The sequence below is a fragment of the Eubalaena glacialis genome, chromosome 14 (assembly GCF_028564815.1).
Source record: "Eubalaena glacialis isolate mEubGla1 chromosome 14, mEubGla1.1.hap2.+ XY, whole genome shotgun sequence".
NCBI lineage: Eukaryota > Metazoa > Chordata > Mammalia > Artiodactyla > Balaenidae > Eubalaena > Eubalaena glacialis.
In genome coordinates, this window is record NC_083729.1 from 89,842,789 (window position 1) to 89,867,686 (window position 24,898).

A 24,898-nucleotide genomic window follows, 5' to 3' on the forward strand; every position below is an offset into this window, starting at 1 on the left:
TGCTGCGCACAGGCTTTCTCTAGTTGCGGTGAGCAGGGGCTACTCTTCATTGTGGTGCATGGGCTTCTCATTGTGGTGGCTTCTCTTGTTGAGGAGCACGGGCTCTAGGCGCACGGGCTTCAGTAGTTGTGGTGCGCGGGCTCACTAGTTGTGACTTGCAGGCTCTAGAGAACCAGCTCAGTAGTTGTGGTGCATGGGCTTAGTTGCTCCGCGGCACGTGGGATCTTCCCAGACCAGGGCTTGAACCTGTGTCCCCTGCATTGGCTGGCGGATTCTTAACCACTGAGCCACCAGGGAAGTCCTACAATTGAATTTTTAATTTCAGTTGTTGTATTCTTCAGTCCTAAAATTTCCATAGGGTTCTTCTTTGTAGCTTCTGTTTCTTTACTCAGGTTTTAAATTTCTTTGCTCAGGCTTTCTATTTTTTTTATTTGTTTCAAGTATGCTGGTAATTGCTCATGAAACATTTTTATCATGGCAATGTTAAAATTTCTGTTAGATAAATCTAACACCTCTGTCATCATGATGGTGATATCTATTGTGTTTTTATCATTCAGTTTGACTCTTCTTGGTTCCTGGTATGATGAGTGGTTTTCTATTGGAACATGGACATTTGGGGTATTATGTTATGAGACCATGGGTCTTAATTATACCTTCTGTTTTAGGTGACTTCTTATGACACCAGTCTGGGGGGTGGTGGGGAGGAGCTGCCATATCATTACTTACAGTGGGGTAGATTTTCAAGTTCTCCACTTTGTCTCCGTTGCCCACTGAGGGTCTGCTCGTTACTGCTATATGGCGATGGCCGTCCCTGGTCCTTACTAGGTCTGCACTGACACCTTCTTGGCTGAGATGGAGTAGGAGTGCCTCCTTGCTGCTCTCCTGGTGGCCTCCACTGACACCCAGGGGAGTGGTGTCCTCATTACCATCCGGTGGAAGTGGATGTCCTGACTCTCCACCAGGCCTCCTCTGGTCCACCTCAGTGAGGAGGACATGGGGTACCTCGTCATTGCAAATTCCAGGTCCCCCACATAGTGTTCACAGGCACTATGGGGGAGGGGGTGCTCATTTCTACCCAGTGGTGGAGAAAGTCCCACCGCCCTACTTTTTCCTTTCTGACACACCCTAGTAGGGAGTCTAGTAAGGGCAGGATCTAGAATCTCTGCTCAGTCTTTGCTCTGTGGGTTTGGCTGGAATAGAGCAGTTATTATCTAGAAGTATTACGTGTTGTGAGGCTGCCTCTTTCCTGGTCCGTTGTCTGGATGGAGTGGGCTTTGTTGGGGCTCTTGTTCTCAGCACCCATTGGCATTTCCAGGTCGCTGACTTCTTCAGCTCCAAGTCTGGGATATTGGAGGCAAAAAGGAAACACAGGGAACTCCCTGCTGTATTGTTCTTCAGATCTTGAGGTCCCTAGCCATCCTCCTTCTTCTCTCCATCTTTCAGAGTCTCCTTGTGCTTGTTTTGTACATGATACCTAGGCTTTTTAAGTGTACTAAGTGGGAGGAATAGAGAAAAATACATACTCCATCTTCCCAGAAGCAACAGTTGGTTTTTTGTTTTTTTAATCTTCATTTTCTTACTTTTTTTTTTTTTTTGCAGACTTTACAAAGGTGAATTCAGGCATACCTGGCTTTTATCTTAAAATTCTTTACTTTTTGGCCACTGATTATAATATATCACTTCTTTGTAAGTGAGATGATTGCAGCATAGGATTTTTCTTGTTTTCATAGATTTTTAAAATTTTAAACTCTTTGATCTATATGGAATTTTCTACAGTTGTAGAAGCAAAAAAGAAACGTGTGTGTACGGGTGTGTGTATTTATGTGTGTGTGTGTGATTTCTCTTTATTTATGATCTCTAATACCTCTGATTAAATTATGCTTTCTTTCCCCATTGTTGTACCACTGTTGGACATTATTTGGACTTGCTGTTTCACCCCATTGTCCATTATGGGCTTAATAAGAACACAGGGCAGTATTTTTGACAGTGGTGTGTTATTCAATTAAAATAACATTGAGTATTGTTTTTTATTGTTTTTTAATGAAAATAGTATATGTATGGTATTAAAAATTTTTTTAAGTTATCCTAAAGAGCTTATAACAAATAACGGTTCCCTCAGTTCCTTAAGCCTAGACCTGCTTTTCAGAGGTAAGTGCTTTTAATCTCCTGACAAGTTTTTTGTTGTTGTATCAGTTTTAGCCAATATCTCTCAGTTCCCATTTTCAAAAATGAGTATATTAAGAACTTTCTCTCTTCCATCCAGTTTTGACCAGATATACCTTTATTTTTATATTTTCAAGGTTGGTAAGATTTACATTCTGGCCTCTAACCATAGTTAACGTCTTTCCTAAGTTGATTCTGAAAGTTGAAAACTAATAGAGAGCATTTACAACGTTTTTTTAAAAAAAAGAAGTAGTAGGGCTTCCCTGGTGGCTCAGTGGTTAAGAATCCGCCTGCCAATGCAGGGGACACGGGTTCGAGCCCTTGTCCGGGAAGATCCCACATGCCGCAGAGCAACTAAGCCCATGCGCCACAACTACTGAGCCTGCGCTCTAGAGCCCGTGAGCCACAACTACGGAGCCCATGTTCCACAACTACCGAAGCCTGCACGCCTAGAGCCCATGCTCCACAACAAGAGAAGCCTGCGTGCCTAGAGCCCGTGCTCTGCAACAAGAGAAGCCACTGCAATGAGAAGCCAGCACACCGCAACCAAGAGTAGCCCCCACTCGCTGAAACTAGGGAAAGCCTGCGTGCAGCAACGAAGACCCAACGCAGCCAAAAATAAATATAAATAAATAAATAAATAAATTTATATTAAAAAAAAGAAGTAGTAGCTCATCGCTCATCTATGATGTTCTATAGAAGTCGTCTGCCATTTCTTCTAGCTAGATCTTGCTGTCAATTTGTTAAGCTCCCTTGGGTATTTTCCAAGGAGGTTCTGATTGGCATTTACAATCTCGATTTTTCTCCCCTGAAATCTCCTCTCTCCCTGTTCTCATCTCAGTAAATAACCCCACTCTATACCCAGAGGTTTGAGCCAAAAGCCTTGGATTCACCTTTGATTCATCTGTCTCACTGAAAGAAAAAACACTCCCTGCTTTTCTCTCTTCACTCACAGAAGACTTCTGGCCACCAAAACGTGTGCGGGTTTTCCACACCACGTAGTTCTCCATCCTCTGTGGCCTGTAGCTGGGTGTCCTGCAATTCAGTTCAGTTCTGATATTATCACCCTGGACTTGGCATCAGGTCCCACTCGTCCAGGGCTCAGTCTCACAACACCGCCCCCATTGCTGCTGCCAGCTGTGAGTCCCAGGTGGTCACCTGAGCTTCTTACTGGCTGACTATAAACTGGGGTTCTCACGATGCCTTCCATGGGTTCAATAATTTGCTAGCGAAGCTCACAGAACTCAGGGAAACAGTTATGTTGACTGGGTTATTATATAATAAAGGATACGGATGAACAGCTAGATAGAGAGATACATGGAGTAAGGTCTGGAAGGGTCTTGAGTTCAGGAGCTTCTGTCCCTGTGCAGTTGGCACGTACCACCTTCCCAGTGGGTAGATTTGTTCATCAACCCAGGAGCTCTCTGAACCCCATAGCTGAGGGGCTTTTATTGAGGCTCCATCACATGGGCCAGATCAATTAGTAAGGCCATCGCCAGTGGTGGGGGAGGGGTGGAGCTGAACATTCCAAGCTTCTACTCATAGTTGGTCTTTCTGGTAACGTATCCAGGAGCCTACAAAGATTAGAGCAAAAGATGCTCCTATCACCCAGAAAATTCCAAGGAAGTTAAGAACTCTGTGTTGAGACTTGAAGGCAAAGACCAAATAGTAGAACAAAAGAGGCTCTTGGCACCTTTATCACTTAGGGAGTTAGCAAGGTTTTAGGAGCTCTGTCCAGGAGCTGGGGATGAAGAACAAAATAGCTATTTTTTTTAAAATTATATCACAGTATCACACTCACATCCCTCATCCAGGCCAGCAGCACAGTCTGTTGGGGCAACTCTCAGAATACATCCAGCATCCAGCCTCGCCCCATTCTCCCCACCACGTTCATGAAAGCCACCGTCATCTCTTTCCCATCTTACTGGAAGATTCTCGACGAGTCTTCCGGCTTCTCTTCTTCCACAGCAGCCAGAATGACCCTGTAAAACTGTGAATCTGATCATGACACTCCTCTGTTCAGAAGCCTTCAGTGGCTCCCTGTTGGTCTCAGAGAATGTCCAAAGTCTTTCCCGTGGTGACAGGCTTGGCGTGCTGTAGCATTTTGCTGCCTCTCTTTCATCATTTCCTACCGTGTTCTCCTGACTTCCCGTGCTCCAGCCGCAGTAGCCCCCTTGCTCAGGGCCCTTGTTCCTCTCTGTTTTAGAAAGTTCTTCCACCATGTCCCACACCCTCACTTCATGCAGGGTTTTGTTCAGATGTCACCCATCAAAGAGGCTTTCCCTGCCCACACTGATGTCAGATTCTACCCTGTCCTGTCCTTCTGGATACCCTCAGCCTTCTCTGCCTTTCTTTGTAGTGTTCATCAGCACCTGTCAACTGTGTATTTATTGGTTGATTTATATATTTGATTGCCCATCACTGAAGCCTTCCAGTGAAAAAAACTTTCTTTTATTCACCACTACATCCCTAGTGCTTTGATATGGTACCCAGCACATAGCGGGGTCTCCATAAATGTCTATTGTATGAAAAAAAAGATGGAATGAGATGGATACTTTGTATTGCTTGCTTTTTCCCTGTCCTATATAATGCTGCAAGGTAGTTTTTTCTTTTGTTATATGTAACTGGTTTTTTCTTTTTTTCATTGCTAAATAGTAGGATTCTGTCATTAACCCCTCCTTGTGCTGAGTGGCTCTCCTTACAGACTGGACTTTATGAGATTATGTATAGATCCCTTTGGAGTTTGGGCTGTTCTTACACTTTTTAGTCACATGTTTGCGTCAACTTTTTATTTCTACCGATGGTTAATCACATACATCTGGTTTAAAACTCTAACTGGACAGCCTTGATCCTCTCATTTCTGAAGTCTGGTCTCTGGTTTCTTGGGAGGAGCTTGTCCACTCCATGTGTGGAAGACAAGGATGGTTTGAGACACCCTCACTGGCTCCCCCTCCCCTTACCCACAGAACAAAGGCGGGTTTTGAAGGATCAGCTTTCCAGGCCTTCTACAGTGTGGCTGCTCCCTGTTTGATGGCCCCTCTCCGTTGACTTGCCCTATACACTTCATATTCAGGCCAGCCCTGCCACCCTGTCTTCAGGATGCCCAACCTTTCCTCCTGTCTTCCTTGTGCTTCATCCCCTCCGAATGGAAATATCCACATCCAGCTATCTCAATGCCACCTCCTCCAGTTCCTTCTTGAATTTCCTCATCTGAATTAATTTCCCTCCTCTCTGTACTTCCCTGGTACTTATTAAAGCTCTTCTTTTATAGCATGTATCACTTTCTATCTTGTACTATAATTACTTACAGTCTTATGTGCCAAATATAAGCTCACTGAAGACATGGCCCATTTGTGATCCATCTCTGGGCCCCTCAGAGTCTTTTTTTTTTATTATTTTTATTTTTGGCTGTGTTGGGTCTTCGTTTCTGTGCGAGGGCTTTCTCCAGTTGCGGCAAGCGGGAGCCACTCTTCATCGCGGTGCGTGGGCCTCTCACTGTCGCGGCCCCTCCCGTTGCGGAGCACAGGCTCCAGACGCGCAGGCTCAGTAGTTGTGGCTCACGGGCCTAGTTGCTCCGCGGCATGTGGGATCTTCCCAGACCAGGGCTCGAACCCGTGCCCCCTGCATCGGCAGGCAGACTCTCAACCACTGTGCCACCAGGGGGGGAGCCCCCCTTAGAGGTTTATACAGGGAAGGTACTCAACAAATACCCTCTTAAGGGTTTAACTCTGCTTGTTCCTTCTCAGGTTCTTCATGGACAGACTAAACACATATTGGTTTTCTCTTTTTTGTAAGTGGTCAAGTCATTTGGAAAAATTAAATACCATCTAAGTTCTGCTTTGGGATAATCCCAACAAAATTTTAATGTTTCCTTTATAATTTCATATTTTTCAATTAATCTATTATTATAAGTCCTTTGCAGATCTCATAAGTGGAACATTTTTAAGACCTCTATCTTCACAGTTGTGCTACTTTTTGATGGAGAGAAATTAGATGTATGTTTCAATCCCAGCATGTGACTAAGTGTTGTGAGAAGTCCATATTCACAGGTTAATGTTACTGACATAGAGCAGTTAATTCTGCTCTACTTACTGACTTCTATTCTTTTTATGTATTTATTTGCTTATCTTTTTATTATTTGCTTGTATTATTTATTTAGTCAATTTGATTCTACTTATTTTTAGAGTTAAATTTTCTTACTTAGTCTTTGTCAACTAGAGTTATCATGCAGTGATAGCAGTTTATTTTCATGTATCTGATCAGAGTGGTATTTCTTACTATTTTCTCTCTGCTTCTGTCTACTGCATTTTGCAATTCTGTTTTTTTTTTTTTTCAAATTGCGGTTTTTCTTTTCTTTTTTTTAAAATTAATTAATTAATTAATTAATTTTTATGGCTGTGTTGGGTCTTCGTTTCTGTGCAAGGGCTTTCTCTAGTTGTGGCAAGCGGGGGCCACTCTTAATCACGGTGCGCGGGCCTCTCACTATCGCGGCCTGTCTTGTTGCGGAGCACAGGCTCCAGACGCGCAGGCTCAGTAGTTGTGGCTCACGGGCCCAGCTGCTCCGCGGCATGTGGGATCTTCCCGGACCAGGGCTCGAACCCGTGTCCCCTGCATTGGCAGGCAGATTCTCAACCACTGCGCCACCAGGGAAGCCCTGCAATTCTGTTTTTTTAAATGTATGTTTGATTGCTATGTGAATTGGGATACATAAAGTCAGTATTTTTAGACTCGAATGAACTTGTTTATTTCTCTTAAAAACAAGTTTAATGTATTCCATAAATATTTACCTTTTCTTCTCCAACCAAATAGGCTTAACTTTCTGAATATTCTTTATTTTAAATCCACAGTTTCCCAGAGTTGCTTCAAGAAGCACCAGCCGGGGAAGCTAGTTCTGGGTCTGGCAGCCACAATGGCTGCCCTCACTGACCTTGTTCCCAAGGGCACTTGTCCCCTACTTAACACAGGGCTTGGCAAATATTTGTGGATCTAATAAATATCATTATTTTTTTAGGCTCTCTTACAACATGGAGCATGAGTTAGAACGTGTGTGTCCGTGTTCACCGCCAGTGAGGAGTTTCTCAGCTGAAGGTGTTTCTCTCTTCTTACCTCTGCAGGTTTCCACTTTCCCTTGCTGTTGTGCTGCTGGTTAATTAGAACTGTATTTTGTTGTGGTTGGTGGTGGTGGTTTTCTCTGATTCAGATTTTTACACTGTTGCTCTTTTATGGATCCTGCTCTCTGGAAGCTTCCTGTGTTATTGTTCACTTTGCTTTCTTTCCAGAATTTAACAAATGGATTATTTTATGTGTAATGGGAAAATATAGTGAATTAATTGCATTGCACTCAGTTATACCTAGATCTTTAGTTTTTAAGCTCAGTTCATTCCAACACTTACATGCAAAGAGAAATGAAGATAGAGTCACTCGACTCTGTATTTGGTGTGAGATCCTAATCCTTAGTTCCCTTTGCCACTAAGTGAATTTGTTGCAATTAAAATAAAATAAATTTTAAAGCATCCATCCTCACAGACTTTTATGTTCCAGAAATAAAAAGTGAATGACACAAGTACAATGCCCCAGACCCTCTAAACAGAAGTTAGCAGGAAATACAAGGTACAAACTGAACCAGGGAAAGTAAACCATAGCCCAGGGGCCAGAGAGGGCCCCCAGGATGGTTCTGTATGGTCTGTGGGTCAAGAATGGCTTTGACATTTTTAAATGGTTAAACAAAATCAAAACAAGAATGATATTGGGTGACATATAAAATTGTATTCTAGTTTCAATGCCCATAAATAAACTTTGATTGGAATACACCCACACGACATATCTATATGCATTTAGGTATTATCTCTGGCTACTTTTGTACTATAATAGCAAAGTATGGCCTGCAAGCTGAAAGCATTTACTATCAGGCCCTTTACAGAAAAAAGTTAACTGACCCCTGGACTATATAGTAGATTATACCTGCAGTAGCTCATGTTCAGCCTTGTAAAAATCATCAAAACGTTTTCTCCTGATAACTGATGTATTTGTCAATACTATTAGGTGGGATAATGACCCTGGTCTATTCAAGTTCATTTTCTCTTCAAGAAATACTTGGTTGTGGCCAGGGGAGCCATAAATATATGCACATGTGTAAATGCTGATATATTTGTTTTATTCTGTGAACGGTGAAATTTAAGAAGCCTTTATTTTGTTTTGTTTTGACTAACTACTTTGCTAGGAGGTTTGACTCCTGTGGTTGGTGAAAGAATAGACACTTCCGCACAGAATCGTTTTTGCCAGGAGGGAGTGTTATAAAATTCAGCGTCTCTGCTTATGTTTCCCCGAAAAGCACCGGACTCAGATCTCTTGTGACTGCGCTTCATCTAATCCCTTCTTGCCTGTGGAACAACTGGGCAGATTCAGTAACTGCTGTCCTATTTCAAGCAAGGGTCACTCAGATCAGTTCTGAATGGCCTAAGCATTCAGAAGAGAAAGGCGAACAGCCTTTTCTAAATATAAACACCTGTTTTCTTAAACAAGTGCGCTTGGCCTGTTGCCGTTCTTTTCTGATTTTGGCGACCACGGGATTTTCCCCTGCTCCCTTCCCTTCCTCCAGGCCTCCTTTAGCCCTCCATCCTGGTGGCCCTTCTGTCTGACTGCATCCTGATTTCCCTCTCACCTGGGGTCCTGGTCAGGATCAGTCACGTGGCGAGCACGGCGGCCGTTGGTCCCTCCCTGTGATGCATTTAAGCAGGCAGGGTTTCTTCCTTTCTCCCACCTACCTGGTCTCCCATGCTCCGTTCTTAGGAGTAAGGATCTCCTTTCAACACAGTGAAGGACGGCACCCCCATGTGAGAGCACAGGGTACCAAGGCTGGGTGGCAGAACAGGAAAGAAAAAGGCAGAAGAGGAAGCAGAAGCCCGCCAAAGCAGGCTTTGTCCAGTTTCCAGTTGCTCTGCAGAGATCCTGTTCCTTGCTTCTGGGCATTTCTTGAGAACCGTTTTCTCTTGCTTTTTCATGTAGAAGAGAGACAGAAAACAAAATGTCGGGGCATGCGTGACATTGCAGGCCAGTGGTTACTTACTGTTACCGCTCTTTATGGGAAAGGTGTGTGTGTCCCCATTTCACAGATGAGCACACCTGGCCTGGGCCTGGTGGGAACCCCTCCGAGGCCACACGCAGGGAGTCGGGGAGCTGGATTCCAAGCCAGGGGGCAGCTGTTATGGCCCAGGGCACACAGGGCGCCCTCAGCTTGGGCCTTTGTGCTCTGCATTCCACCAAGGAGCAGATCGCACTGGACCCCAGGGGGCCAGGGAGGCTGTACCAGGACATCCTTATCTTACAGGGAAAGTTGGTATAGAAGCAGGAGTCAGCGTGCGGAGGGGTTGCAAAGATGTGGTTTTCAGTGGACCTATTTTTTTTAACTTTTCTGTTTAACACAGAGAGGTCAACAGGCCAGAGGGTCAGGGGTCCGGCGTGGCTGCATCAGCTGAATGCATTTATTCCCCGATGATGATTGGAGTCTGCTGTAACATGAGTAAGAAAATAATCCAAGCTGGAGGGATGAGTTGAATACCCAATATAAAGATGTTCATTTTATTATTTAGAAATTAATTCTTAAAGAAATTTAAAATTTCTTCAAATTATGGTTACATTTTGGGGGGGGGGCCACACATATTTCATGCTATGACTTCAGTATGGTTTGTAGGCTTCTAAGGGTTTACTTGTTAAACCTGCGGTGATTGTAAGTTTCTAAGGACTTACTCTGTCATTTTAATACAATCTTCCTATAATTCAGATAATTTCCATTTGCTGCTTTAATTCTAAAAGGTATGAAATGCCTTCAGGATGGCCCGCTCTTGCCTTGCCAATAAGGGCTGGCCTCACGTAAGCCCTGCCAGGTGACCTCTGTGTGTGAGGTTGCTTCCTGTGTTGCCCACAGGCTGGTACCACCCGCATTTCCCTCCCGTTTCCCTGCTACGGCCGCCCCCTAGCATGGTGTCTGCATTAAAGCCACACTGGGCTCCACCATGAATTAGGAAAAGGTGTTTTCTTCCATTCCTTCACTTCTTAGGAGACTCCTCCTGCCTTCTCTGTGTGATTAATGCAAGATGCTGCCTCATCCATGCCATCCTCAGCAGATTTCCTCTTCTCTGTTCCCTTAGTGCTTGACTGGGGCTTTACCATATGATGCCTTATACTAGAGTAAGTCATAAACACATCTGTTCCTGCCTTGATTAGAAACTCTATGACATTGGAGATCATGGCGTGTTTATATGTCTCACTTTTCGGTAGTTATCTGATGGACCTTTGATGTTGATTTGGTTGTCTCTGAAGGAGCAGACATCTGAAAATTAAACGTATTCAGCATTCCAAATGAAGGAATCTGAAATTAGAAATACTGATATTCAGGAAGTTACAAACTCTTCTCAATACCAGAGGGGACAGCGGTGATCCAAAACCTGGCCTGTGATCTGGCCACCTTGGCAAGACCCCGTATCTTTTTGAGCCTCAGTTTCCACTTAAATAAAAAAAAGGGGTGAAAATGCCTCCTTGCCTACTCCTTAGGGTTTTTATGAGGATGAAATGGTTTGTGACGTCTGAAAATGTGTTGGGAATCACAATATTGCTTCAAATGTAAAATTGCATTGTCTTATTTAAGAAAACTTAATAGGCCTTTAGATGAAAGCTGTGCTGTTTAGATATCGTGTTCCTATAGTATTCTACTTCCGAGTTAAATCGAAATGTGTACCTGAATGTGCTTTGTGAATAGTTTTAAGGGGATCATCTGACTCTTGCATCGTAATATCTAAAGCCAGCGTATAGCCAATTACGTTGACCTGGGAGATTTTGAAATAGGACCTATTGGTTCTGTCAGAGAGAACCAGTTTGCCTTTTCCGGAATTCTCACATAACCCAAATTTCGTCTTTCTTTATGTCTTCTTGAACAGGCTTCCATCTGTATCGCAAGTTACCCACCATAGTGCCTGAGAGCTGCCTCCTCGTCATGGTTGGACTGCTGCTGGGTGGGATTATTTTCGGAGTGGATGAGAAATCCCCCCCGGCCATGAAGACGGATGTGTTTTTCCTGTACCTCCTCCCCCCCATCGTGCTGGATGCGGGCTATTTCATGCCCACCCGCCCGTTCTTCGAGAACATCGGCACCATCTTCTGGTACGCCGTGGTCGGGACGCTTTGGAATTCCATTGGCATCGGGGTGTCCCTGTTTGGCATCTGCCAGATCGAAGCCTTCGGCCTGAGTGACATCACTTTGCTACAGAATCTGCTCTTTGGCAGCTTAATCTCGGCTGTGGACCCCGTGGCCGTGCTCGCTGTCTTCGAGAATATCCAAGTCAACGAGCAGCTCTACATCCTGGTCTTCGGGGAGTCCCTGCTGAATGATGCCGTGACAGTGGTGAGTGACGGTTCACACGACATCACTCCACCAGGCCGGGGCTGCCACCCACCAGCTGCCGAGGGGAGACCCTGTCTGCAGGGCAGGCAGCTGAGCGGTCCCCAGCCCTGTGCTGGGAAGGGCCCCTCCCTTGGTTCAAGGCTCTGTTCTCGCTGTCTTAAAATTCTCAGTAAATTTATTATTCGTTATTTACCTGTGATTCTACAAAGGGCCCCTCACTTCATTTTGCCTGGCTCCTGCCAGCTGCGTGGCTGGTCCCTGCTTGTACGGCTTCGCTGCTGCCAGAGAAGCATCACAGTGACTGTGACCTGTGTACCCCTGGAGGTTTCTCACTGTGACAGCTTCCACAGTGATGGCTTTTGATCAGAATTCAAAGGACTCAAGGCCCCAGCGTTCTTTGTGGGAGGTGCTGTTCTCAGTATGTGACGTGTATAGTACAGGTGAAAGGACCACGCCCACTGGGTGCCGTTCTCCATCTGGGGATGGTGTATTTTTTATTTCCAGATCGGAGGCAAATTTTTCATCACACAACTCACTTCCTCTTCTTACTCAGCCGGCAGACTTCGGGTCCTCACCATTTTCCCATAAATGGGTATTTATTCAGAAAATGCAAATTATTTTTAATTCTCACTAATTGCCACATAATTAGAGTCAGAGGCTGTCATGAGCTTCACGTTAGGAGGATTGACCTGCTTCCTGAGCTCAGGCGAGAAGCCTCTCCCCTCACCCACATGGCTGTCCAGACCTTCTCTACCAGTCAAGGACACTCAGGTGACCTTGGGCTGGTTAACCAGTCAGCGGGCACTGGTGATGCTGTTTTATGTTAGCCAGGATTCTGTAGTAGTGATGGTGATAGGAATGGTAGTGAATGCATACCTTGTGCTCGGAGTTTTATAACAGCCTACAAAATAAGTATTCTTCCCATTTCGCAAATAAGAAAATTGAAGGAAATGTTAAGTAAAGTGTATTTAAGTAACTTAAGTAATTTATATTATCCCCTCTGTTAGTTCCTATTATTAAAATGGTATTCCTGATTCATTTAAAAGTTAACATAGGGGCTTCCCCGGTGGCGCAGTGGTTGAGAATCCGCCTGCCAATGCAGGGGACACAGGTTCGATCCCTGGTCCGGGAAGATCCCACATGACGCGGAGCAACTAAGCTCGTGCGCCACAACTACTGAGCCTGTGCTCTAGAGCCCGTGAGCCACAACTACTGAGCCCGCGTGCCGCAACTACTGAAGCCCACGCGCCTAGAGCCCGTGCTCCACAATGAGAGAAGCCACTGCTATGAGAAGCCCGCACACTGCAACGAAGAGTAGCCCCCGCTCGCCACAACTAGAGAAAGCCCGCGTGCAGCAACGAAGACCCAACACAGACAAAAATAAATAAATAAATAAAATAAATTAAAAAAAAAAAAAGTTAACATAGATTTCAAGAAAAAAAAGAGTCAATTCGCTTCAGTTTTAGTGTGTATGTGTTACTTAAAGAGTGCCTGATGAGGGTCCCTCCATCTAAGTTGGGGAGAGGATTCTTTTTGTAATTTGTCACTTTTTTTAATTTTTATTTTTGAAAAATTTATTTATTTACTTTATTTATTTGGCTGTGTCGGGTCTTAGTTGCGGCACACAGGATCTTCGTTGCAGCGTGCGAGCTTCTCTCTGTTGTGGCTCGCGGGCTCCAGAGCCTGCGAGCTCAGTAGTTGCGGCGCGTGGGCTTAGTTGCCCCATGGCATGTGGGATCTTAGCTCCCCCAGCAGGGATCGAACGCACGTCCCCTGCATTGGAAGGTGGATTCTTAACCACTGGACCACCAGGGCAAGTCCCCGAGAGGGTTCTTTAAATGATGTCTTTTCCAGTATGTTTAATGTCTTGTGTGCAGGTCATGGGGCATCTGATCCTCATCCAAAGATAGATTACTGTGATCAGCTTCAGAAACAAGCTTAGAATATCCTTTTAATAATTCAGTTAAACTTTACAATAATGTGACACACAAAAAACAAGTTAACGTAGAAACCAACATTATTCTCTGTTAGCCTGTGTTCAGACCCCTGACCTGAATAAAATATCACCTTTAAGGATGTTCGTTAACTCCATGTGGATATTATTACATAAAAATAATTTACTGATAAGGAAACCCCATTTTTTAGTATAGCTAAGAGCTATTTTGAGACAGTGCACTTACCTCACTCAAGTAACAAAATCCACTTCATTTATTCCGTTACTCATTAACGGTGCTTAGTCATTAACTCACCAGTATTAAATTTTAACTGGGAAACTGCCATAACAATGAAGATGTTTTATAACTCATTCTCATTTCCGGAGGCATGAAGTTTTCCATCGTGACTAATGTTTGATATATACATTTTTACCTTGGTTCTAGGGAGACTGTGGGAATTTCAGTGTGTGGGAATCTTGGGTCTATTTAGGGTATAGGAAACTTTACAAAGAAATAATAGCACCCTGCTTCATTCCTCCTAGGGCAAGGTAGCAACATCAGGTCAGTTTCAGAATGACCTGCTGTATCTTTGCACTGCTTTCCCTTCTCTTCTGAGATTTCTCATTCAGTCGCCTCGGTGGTCCATTCTTTGAGTGTGTCAAGAATCAGATCTCAGCAAACGATCTGGCTAAACTACCCTTTAAAGCGTGCCTTCCAGAGGCACATCCTGTGCTTTCTGTCCAGAGGCTCGAAGCCATCAGATGTGGTTTTACGGACGAGACGGAGGGCTGCCCCGGAGAGGGCAGTGAGCCAGGTTGAGGTCCAGCCATTCCACTGCAGGAAGCGGGCCAAGGACGGAGAAAGGGCATATGGCTGCTCTTGAGATGTGGAGCCCTTGTTTCCAGGCCAAAGCCTGTAAGTCAGAAGGACTCTAGTGGTTTCAGATGAAAGAGGCTTCGTTGGTAGGTTATTTACTCTGGGCCGAAAGCCATGTGGACCCTTAAAGCCACCTCCCACAGATATCAGGGCATGCTTGGGGGGGGTTTGCCCACCTAACACTGAAGAATAACCCACCAGGTATTTCCTTCACCAGACTGGCTGAATAGTGGGCTGAATTGACCAGGTGTTAGGAACAATTAGAAAATGGTATAAAAAATTATAATTTTGTCTCCTAGTCAGGTGTTCTCAAAGAATAGAGGTAGAGATGTTTTATAAAAGATTCTTTGATTTGTTCATCTAGTCTTATCTCTAGGAGAGGTTTAAGGAACTCATGGGTTAGGGAAAGGTATGAAAAACATAGGCCCTGCTGCATACATGGAGAAGGATGAGTCACTAAATGCTGCAACTAGAAGGGTAGAGAGTAAACAGAGAGAAGTCAGGTTAAAAACGTAGGCTGGTGGCTGAGCAGAATTGTAGGTCAGGCAATTAACTGGTAAGTTCAATAGTGAGCTTAGAAGATTTGAAAGGGAGAAAACCTGCCATAAAAGGGTCTCAAAGCAAAGGGAAATTGATAATATATAATATAAATTGAAGTCAAACTCTTTGTTCTGTGGTCTGGGTCTATCATAGATTGGAATTAACTGGAGAAATGACAGTCAAAAAAGAAAAAGCTGAGATTTTTAAATAGGATTTTTGTGCTTTCCCTTATAGGAAATATTTTAAGAAAACCTTTCAAACTTTCCCTTATTGGGTAAAGATTTTCGTTCGGGTTCTCAGCTATCTGAGAAGTACTGCTGTTTCCATTATAGTCCATGATCGAATGAGTTAGGCTTACACGGTAATTTCTAGAAGGTGTGAAGGCAACCACCGAATATTCTGACACATTTTCCAAGAACACTTCAAGAGTTTCCTCAGTCTACCCTAACTAGAGTTGGTTAAGGAGAGCTGGCTCTTAAGTCAGAAGCTAGGGATACACACTAATGGCCCAGACATTATGTGCCGTGCAGTGGAATTTAACTCAGGAAGCTGGAGAGTAAAGAGTGACCACTTGGTACTTAATTTTGCTTTTGCAAATAGCAGAACAGATTTAAAATTACTTATGCAAAAATGATTATCCTTTGTGTTTCATATCAGGAAAAGTGACCTGAAAACTATTTTTCTGGAACAGAGCTATGCTGAACAAAAACCCTGTATTGTTTGCATCCTTGCAGTACGTGATTTCACTGCATTGTTGCACATTTTAAATCAAAGTTCAAAACAGATCATATCTAATTTTAATATACACAAGTATTTTTTAAAAAATAATAATGAATAGAAACATTTGAAAGTACTCAGCTGTCACATTAGCCTGTTATATTGATAGAATCCAGCAAACAGGCATCCCTGGCTTTTCGGTTTTCTAAAGATACAGTTGTCAAGTTGAGGTCAACTTTGCACAGACCAACTAGAGACATAATTGTAGCCACATACATAATACATATACATATACTACATATAAATTATAACTTCAAAAGCACCTTTCTATATAGATTCCCTTGTGGTAAAATTAAAGGACGTAACTGGCATGAACTAACTGTGGGGTTATGGCTGGTTGTAACTAGAAGAATTTTATCTTGTGCCCGTCCCTAGGTATCAGGTTCAGTGTGGGTGGGAGGTTATGGAAAGCTTTCTGGTTGTCAAGGTAACGTCTCTACCTAAGCTAGTTTCTCGTAAGGTGGCCCCGGCATCCGAGGAAGTGGAATGATGAAACTGGAGCTTCTGACAACGCACTGAAGGTGAAGAGCCTGTGACTCAGCTTTACTCTTTGCAAAAACCTAAAGGGATATTAAACACAGAATGTACCTTTGAGAGATGCCACGGCTGGGGCTGCCAGGAAAACAGCTTGGGAAAGATTACGGTGTATTCCCGTTGTTCCTTTGGAATGAGTACCTGGGCTTCCTTTGGAGGCCTCATCAGTGTCTAGATGGGGTAGGGAGGGGAGCTGAGACAGAAAGAGGAGAAGACATGGCTTCTGTGCACAGGGAATTTCTAATTTCTCGGAGGAAATGAGGTTGGCATTCAAGAGGCAGCACCAACAACACAGGATGGCGCGTCCCCAAATGCTGGATGGTTTGGGGCATCATCTGTGTTGCAGGAGGGGCAGAGGGAAGGACGACTCGCAGGCGCTATATGAATCCAGGAAGGCCGGAGAGGAACAGCGACTTGAGCGGCGCCATGGAAGACAGATAGAGTTTCCCTCGGTTTAGGGGCTGGGTTTCTGTCAAGAGAAGCCAGGGGCAGGGCTGAATACATACGGTGTGCTTTGTAGAGCCGTGGTGAGACCCTGTCCTAGACCGCAGGGTGTCACAAAGCATTAAAAAAATGCATCAGGTGTATTGAGCTTTCTTCCCTAAGTCAGGCAGCCAACGATTTTCAATTTGAGAGTGAGGAATGGAATAAAGGAAGTGAGTCTTGTAGTAGCTGCAGGGGGCACTCAACTGGTGCAGGCGGGAGGCAGGCAAGTGGAAACCGGGGGGTGGAAACCGGGGGTCGGAACCCAGAGCCCGAGTGGCCCGGGAAGGCTATCTGTGCAGGGCTGGAGGCTGGAAAATCTGTCCCTCTCCCTGGGCAGCAGGTGACCGGTGACTGGGCTCTTTAGAGGCAAGGGGTAAATATAGCACATCTCTGATCCGCTCTCAGGAAGTGATCATGGCGTGTTGATGTGGATGAAATCTGACGTATGCAGCAGTCTCTGGTTGCAAGGAAGCAGCACGACTTGAAGCCAGTTCTTTTCTGGCAAATGATGATCCTTCAGGATATTTAAGTCCTCGGGCTTGTGAGTTGATTTTTTTTCTTCTCTTAAACTCAAGTCATTTCTTGGTGGTCCAATACCAAATGCTCTCAACTGTTACACCAACAATCAAGAGAAGGGAAAAGCCCCGTGCTTTCTAAGTAATAATCCACTGTTTGTTTTGTTTTTTTTTGTCAAAACCAACAGACATTTATTGTTATCTACTAGGCAACATGGAAGAAGTAAATCATAATAAGGTGAGATCCTTAATTACAAGGAGTTTATGATCCAGTAGAAAAGAGGAAAAAGCTGTAATGTGTAGACTATAAAGGACCGTAAGTGAAGTAGAAAAGGGTGAAATGGCTTTTTGCCAGGACACACTGTGGTTAGCAGAGTGTCTGACTCATTCTCATGGTTAAAATTGAAGAACTGACCCAGAGGTAGGAGACCTGGATCCTGGTATCGCCTCTGACGTTTTGTGTGCCCGTGGACGGATGGGTTTAATTTTGAGTTTCTCAGAATCCCAAGGAGGGTGTAGCATGGCCTGTACTCCAAAGGTGTTCATTCCAGTGTCCCATTAGCCGGCTTTCCGGGAGATTCTCTCTGCAGATATCACAAGAAGCAGGGCATGTGCCTGACTGTATTTAACTTGCTGGCTTCATGAAAAAATTACTCCAGAGGAAGGCATCACTTCCCATGCCATTTGCTCAGTGGTCCTTGGAAATATGTTTGAAAGCATCCTGCCCGGCAGGTGTGAATGCCTGACTTAATTAAACTATGTAAAAGACTGTGTAAATTTTTCAGAAACCAAGCAATAGTGTAGTCTCATCACTTTAGAAGGACAAATGTGCATGAAGTTACAGTAGATATACACACACACACACACACACACACACACACACTGGTTGCTGCCTCTTGGCTTGAAGAAAACCCCATCGGGTCTTGTGTTTCACCAGAGGTGCATGTGTGGGCGGGACAAGGACCTCAGTGACCTGGGAGGAGGATGGTCTTCAGGGAGGGGACCTCTATGGATGGGTGGGTCCCTTCCATGGTGCAACCCCACAACAGGGGCCTTGAAGTGTCCCTAAATTCACAGCCAGCACTGACAAGCTTTCTCCGTGACATACTCCTTCCCAAGCATTGGCAACGCAAGCAGGGTATGTTGAAGGGCAACCAAGCCGTTTAAAATAATCCTTTAGGATCCGAAAAGTGATGTTTTAGCAGTAAGTCATGTAAATAACTTTGAAGTCTCCTCTCTGTCACGTCTAGAAATAGTTTTATTGATGACACGCTTTCATCGGTGCTTTTTGTTTGCAGCTATTAAATGCACTGTTAAAATATGAGATAAAGAGATGCCCAGTCACTCTCACTGATTATCCACTTTGGGGCGCAGAAGACACGCCCTTGTTAGGAGGCAGGAAGATTTCTGGGGCCGTGAGGATGTCGGGGAAGTTGGGGGGTCCTGACGTGCCCTCTGCCTCTCCCACAGGTCTTGTACAACCTGTTCAAGTCTTTCTGTCAGATGAAGACCATCGAGACCATCGACGTGTTTGCTGGAATCGCCAACTTCTTCGTCGTGGGGATTGGCGGGGTGCTGATTGGCATCTTCCTGGGCTTCATCGCGGCGTTTACCACTCGCTTCACACACAACATCCGCGTGATCGAACCGCTGTTCGTCTTCCTGTACAGCTATTTGTCCTACATCACAGCCGAGATGTTCCACCTGTCGGGCATCATGGCGTAAGTATTGGACTCCTTGTTAAAAGCACTTGGTGGCATTTCGTGGAATTCACGTATTCTAAGCTGCGATGTGAAAGTTAAATATGTTATGTAAAAGAGTAGGTGTTCTTGAATTCTTTTAAGAAAAATTAAAAGTAGATTTTCGTTACTCTTTGTTTCAAAGAAATGAAAGTATGGATCAGCCAAATGTATCCTAAAGCGGAACTTCCCTGGCGGTCCAGTGGTTGAGACTCCGCGCTTCCACTGCAGGGGACCCGGGTTCGATCCCTGGTCTGGGAACTAAGATCCCGCATGCGGCCAAAAAAAAAAAAAAAAGTGTAAGCAAGTGATTCGGTGCTAAAATGGAAGCCTTAAAAGTGACCCCTTGGATCTCATGAAATAAGACAATAAAGTGTTGGGGTGGATGGTCAGGCACCAAGAATTTTCTGAGTTTGATGCCCATTCAGTGTTGCTCAGGTCCACTAACTCCACCCAGGCTGTATACCCCAAACTTTGTCTGGAATTCTGGAATTGCTTATGTCCATTCCTTTGAACAATGTTAGTAGTAGAGAACCTTCACTCTGTATGATAGATTTGATTTGAGATCATAGCTTTACATCATTCAAAGCAAAACTCAGTGAATAAGGCACGCCATCGTGTACTTTGAGTTCAGCTTCTTAAAGAAAGAAGTATGGTTATAAAGCAAGAAGTGGATAAAGCAAGAAATTATTTATTAAATACGCAGTTGTGTATCATTCACTAACTGATTTGGAAGGACGTTCTCAAAAAGTTCTACAAGTGGCCGAAGAATGGTAGCGTTTGGATCCAGTTTTAGCCGTTGAAGGGTCACTTTGAAGGAGGGTACTTGTTGGGTGTGGATGTTTCTACAGCTTCCAAGAATAAGCCTATCATATTATGGTCACACCTTGTATAGGGCCAGTGAGAAATGCTTATTAATGGAATGCCTTTCAAAGTTTTAATTTTGGGGAATTCCCTGGCAGTCCGGTGGCTAGGACTTCGCACTTGCACTGCTGGGGGCCTGGGTTCGATCCCTGGTCAGGGAACTAAGATCCCTCAAGCCTTGTGGCCAAAAAAAAAAAAAAAAAAAGTTTTAATTTTGACAAATATTTATTTACAGCTTAATACATGTTAGGCTCTCCCGCTGGGGCCTGCTATGCTATTTAGAGTTTTATGTTGTAAATGTAGGTCTAGTTCTTCCTGAAGTTTTCTCTTGCACGCTGATTTAAGTGATGCTTTGATTAAGGATTGTTTTGCTTTTGCCCCGCATCACCACTTTCATAGCAGAAGCAGATGAGCTTTGTCTCCCTCCACGAGGAGAGTGGAACCCACTGTAGTGAAAGCCATGCGTTAGAAGGTTGTGTGGTTTTCTGTATCCCAGGGAACCTAAATAAAGCACCGTATTAATCCAGTCTGACCCAGTAATGAAATGTGCAGTGTCTTCCTGGTGGCTATTCATATCATTTTTGTATGACCTCCAGTTTCCTCACTGTTCTTTGACTGGTGTCATTGAAAGTGTCCGATCAGCTGGTGACAAGGTCTCTGCAAAGATTAGAGCGGGGACTTTGTGTCTAGTTTCCCAGCAGTATTGTAGCAATGGTTGGTGTAAGAACCTTGAACATATTTCAACCAAGTGCATATGTAAAAGTTCTAGAACCCTCACAGAGTTACCTAAATATGCTTGTCCCAAGTGTGGGGAGGACAGGTGAAGTGTCGGATGGGCTTGGAGTGCTGGGGCGTCTCCGCTTAGAAATGTCTGGGGGGCCCAGAGTCCACAGCGCTTGTGATGCCTCACGCCCCCGACCTCCTGCAAAGACGGGATCAGGGCTTTCCTTGCTCTGGGAATTAGGACGTCAGGGACAAATGGGGCCACATGCTCCTGGGAAACTGCACGGGTAGTTCTCTACTGTGGTTTGTCGGCAGATGAAAAACCTCACCTTTGTCCACAACTTCAAAGTGAACATTCACCGTACAACTTAGTGCACAGAAAAGTCCTTTATTACATTGACGTGAATATTGTCCTAGCACACAGTGAGTGCACTAAAATTATGTTAACAATTACATGAAATATTCCAGGAGATTTAAACACTTGTGCATTTTACCATGTACCCCTGTTAATGCTGTGAGAGCGAACGAAGGGACAGATTTACGTCGAAGTGTGTTTGTTCTCAGAAGTCACACCCTGTTTCCTAAGGTGGGGTGATTAGCGTGGTCTTCAAAACCTGACTGTGTGTGTTGTCTCTGTATGGGGTACATCACAGACGTGCATGTCCGCCCTTTGGAAAGTGCATCGTGTGCACTTCTACGCTGTAATCACCGTCCTTACTGGAGGATGTTGGTCCAGGGCATCGGTGTCATGATGTAATCAACATTGCACATCCACGGACACCTCTATTATAGAACTCGTAATTTCTTCCGCATTTAACTTGTACCGAGTGTAGACATTCCTATCGTACTTCATGCTGATGGCACCTTCTTTTACCGTTTAAAAGCAGATGTTAAGGTTAATGGGGGTGAAGGCACGTGACTTCTGAGGATGCTCAGTAGAGTCCCTTTTTGTTTAAGAGAAATGGGAGCCACACGGAAAGGGAAATCAGCAGAGGGGTCAGACAGCTGGGGAGCTGAGAGAAGGGTTGAAGCACCTCTCTCTGAATTTGTAAAAGGGTGGAGCATGAAACCTGGTCCTCCCAGGGTTTGTCCTCCCCTCTCTCCCACTTCTCCATCCCTCTCGCCTTCTTCCTTCCTCTTCTTAATGCCTTTCCGATGCCCCTGTGCTTCAGCTTTGTCTTGCGTGGACTCTTGGGCAGCCTGTCTTAGAATGAGATCATGTAATGAGCAGGTAGTTGATACAAAAGTGTGATGAAAAAGAAACGATCTTTCTGTAGAGCAGAAGATGGGTCTGGGTTCACAATGCAGTGTCTTTTTTGTGTGTGTGTGTGAATGTTTACAGCAGCTTTATTCGTAATCACCAAAACCTAGAAACAACTCAGATGTCTTTCATCTGGTGAATGAATAAATTAATTATGGTACATGTGTACAATGGAATCCCACTCAGCAATAAAAAGTAATGAACTATTAACATATGCAACAACATGGATAAATCTCAGATATATATTGCTAAGTGAGAGAACTCAGATTCCAAAGGATAAATACAGTGTGATTCCAGTTATAAGATATTTTGCGAATGGCAAAACTATAGAGGCAAAACAGATAAGTGATTTCCAGAGGATAGACATGAAGAGAAGGGTTGACTAGAAGGGGACAGAATGAGAGAATTTGTGGGAGTGATGAAACTGTTCTATATCTTGATTGTAGTGAAGGTTCTACAGCTGTTTGCATTTATCTCACTTCACAGAACTCTATACCAAAGAAAAGTGAATTTTACTCTATGTAAATTAAAAAAAATTTTTTTATTGGAGTGTAGTTGCTTTACAGTGTTGTGTTAGTTGTAGTTAGGAAAGCACTGGGCAGGATTCCAGCATTTTGATTTCTTCGGAAAGACGTTGGAAGCAGTGTATCTTGGCATGCACAAAGCCTACTATCACTGCTATTGGTTTTTTGTCGTGAACTTGTGATCTGATGTGATTTTCACTGACAACAAGTAAATTAGTAGGAGGTGGAGTTCCATCTGTCTTCTCGTTCTTTGTCTTAGAAGCTGTTTGGAGGGCTGACTTCTGGACAGTCTTAGGTTTTCTTTCCCCTTCGTGGCCTCTCCTAATACTTCAATTCTTAAGGAATTATTTGTGTCCACATCTTCCTGTGTGTTCAGGAGAGTTTTAGCTTCAAACACTAGGGGGTAGATGAAAGTTCCTGTTTTCTAATTTTCTAATATCTTTCTGCTCGTTTCTATACTGGGATAAGTTGTTGTAGGTAGGGAAAGTGTGTACGTGTGCATGTGTGTGTGTGTGTGTGCATGTGTCAGTGTGTTTCCACAGCTCTAGAGCTAAAGTTAAGGGAAAGTTTCTAGTCTCTTAAACAAGACCCCTCACGTCTCAATAGCATCGGACACTTCGAGTATCACAGCTCAATAGTTGGGGTTGGAGAGGGGACTCATAGCATTGATTTTAGAAATTTGTGTCTTGGCTCACGTGTTTTGAACTTTATGTTCAGAAAACTGCACAGAGATAAAACAAAAATGATTCCCATCATCCCCCTTACCCAAGGACACTAACAGATGCCTAAGGGATTCCTAAGTTCAGATCCACACCGACATGAACTGAGCTGGAACTCTGTTCCCCCTTGTGGACATCAGGCACCTTTCTGGTCCTCACCTTGTACGTTGCCGTGGGATCCAGTCATGGGATGCTGAAAACCCACCATCCTGAAGAGGGAGATGCTTGGTCCCCACAGCAGCCGGCAGCTTGCCGGGAAATACTGATATCTCTTTGCTGTGCTCTACGAATTAAAAAAAAATGGCCAAGTCCTCCTTCTGATAGGACAGCAGGCACCCAATATTCTTTAGTTTTGTTTTCATGGGTTGATAATTCCTTAGTCTTTCTTCTCTAGAGGGCACTTAAAATATTTTCAATTTGCTGTTTCAATTATTCTAGCAGCATTATTGCAAAGAAAGTAGGAAATGGTAATTACCAGTTCCATCTTATGAATGAGCAAAGTGAGGCCCTGGTGGGCAAAAACCATGGCTGTAGGGTGAGGCCTGGGCCCTGGGTCTCCAGTTATCAGGCCCGTCCAGGATATGTCCCAGTATCCGCTCTAACAATAAAAGCAAGCATCTTTCAATGACATTTTAAAAATGAGACTTTAACAGGAATTTCCAGAATGATAGGCTCAGGGATAAAGTCAAGGAGCAGGGCTGATCTCGCTGGACGGAAGCAGTCACTGCTGAAGCTGTGAAGATCATGTTCCCTTTCTTTCCTGTTTTCCTTTGTATGAATTGGTGATTGTCATCTATTGAAAACTTTGAGAACGATAAGAAAGCATGCTTTTGCTGGCCATTTTGTAGCTTCTTCTTCTGGTTGCTCCTGGTTTGCGCACCAGTTGTAGCAGTTAGAAGACCATCTCTTCAAGATACAGTCATACGAAATCAGAGCCCTACAGGCCAGGATGACTGGTTCACGTTTACTGGTCTTCTCAAAATATGGGGGAAAAGAAAAGAGCACGTGACGTTTCAAGACATTCGTAAAACATGATGCAGAGCATCATGTTTGATGGTTTGTTTATTTTGAGTGTAAGACAGGTATCTTTTATTAATTTTCCCTAGCCTTTTCTCCTGTTTACTGGATGTTTTTCTCCGTGTAAGAAGGTGACCTGGAGCTTTAACAAAACAATCTGGATAACACAACCTGGATAAATGCTAGTCTGCACACCAGTCATCATTTATCACCTAGTCTCTGGCCTGGCCTCCATGTAAATTGAATTAGTCTTAAAGCCTGAAAAAACAGAGAGCGAGCAGGCCACATCATCTTATTTCTAGTTGGAGCTTTAAACTTCAAATTCACCCCTAACCTAACACCCACATCTTCCCCTGAAACAAAAAAAAATTTTCTTTTAGAAGAAATGGCTATTAAAGACTGAGTCAGTTGCATAAGAATTGGCTTAATCCTGCAGCCAGCATGCAGAGTAGCTATTGGCTTCACTGCAGGCCAGCTGGGGCTCTTGGAGCAGGACAGGTAGAGAGGATGCTTTAGACCAGGGCTAAGTCCAGGTGCTGGGGGATGTCTGTGCATGCCCGCACATCACGTAGAACAGCAGGGAGGTAGAGTTTCGAGGGAAAGGAGAGAGGGGACCATAACGCAGGCTTCCATCTATGGCTCTGGGTCTCGTGCTCTGTTGTTCACTGTCTCTTTGTACCTTATATCGTCTTGGCAAATAAAAGCTTTGTTTTTGATGATGCTGTATGCCTTCACCGATAGCTCTGACTGGTCAGAACTGACCTCTTTAAAATCTTATATGGGGACTTCCCTGGTGATCCGGTGGTTAAGACTCTACACTTCCACTGCA

General features: G+C 44.2%; 1 protein-coding gene across 5 annotated transcripts in view; it reads left to right on the forward strand.

Annotated features, from left to right (window-relative positions):
- LOC133074581 (sodium/hydrogen exchanger 2) overlaps positions 1-24,898 on the forward strand; it is a 467,777-nt gene that overhangs the window by 24,727 nt on the left and 418,152 nt on the right. For all 5 annotated transcript variants that reach the window (XM_061168501.1, XM_061168500.1, XM_061168498.1 and 2 more), the window contains exons 2-3: positions 11,097-11,560; positions 18,693-18,943. In XM_061168501.1, the coding sequence (XP_061024484.1) occupies positions 11,097-11,560; positions 18,693-18,943 (715 nt within the window). The remainder of the gene's footprint in view (positions 1-11,096; positions 11,561-18,692; positions 18,944-24,898) is intronic.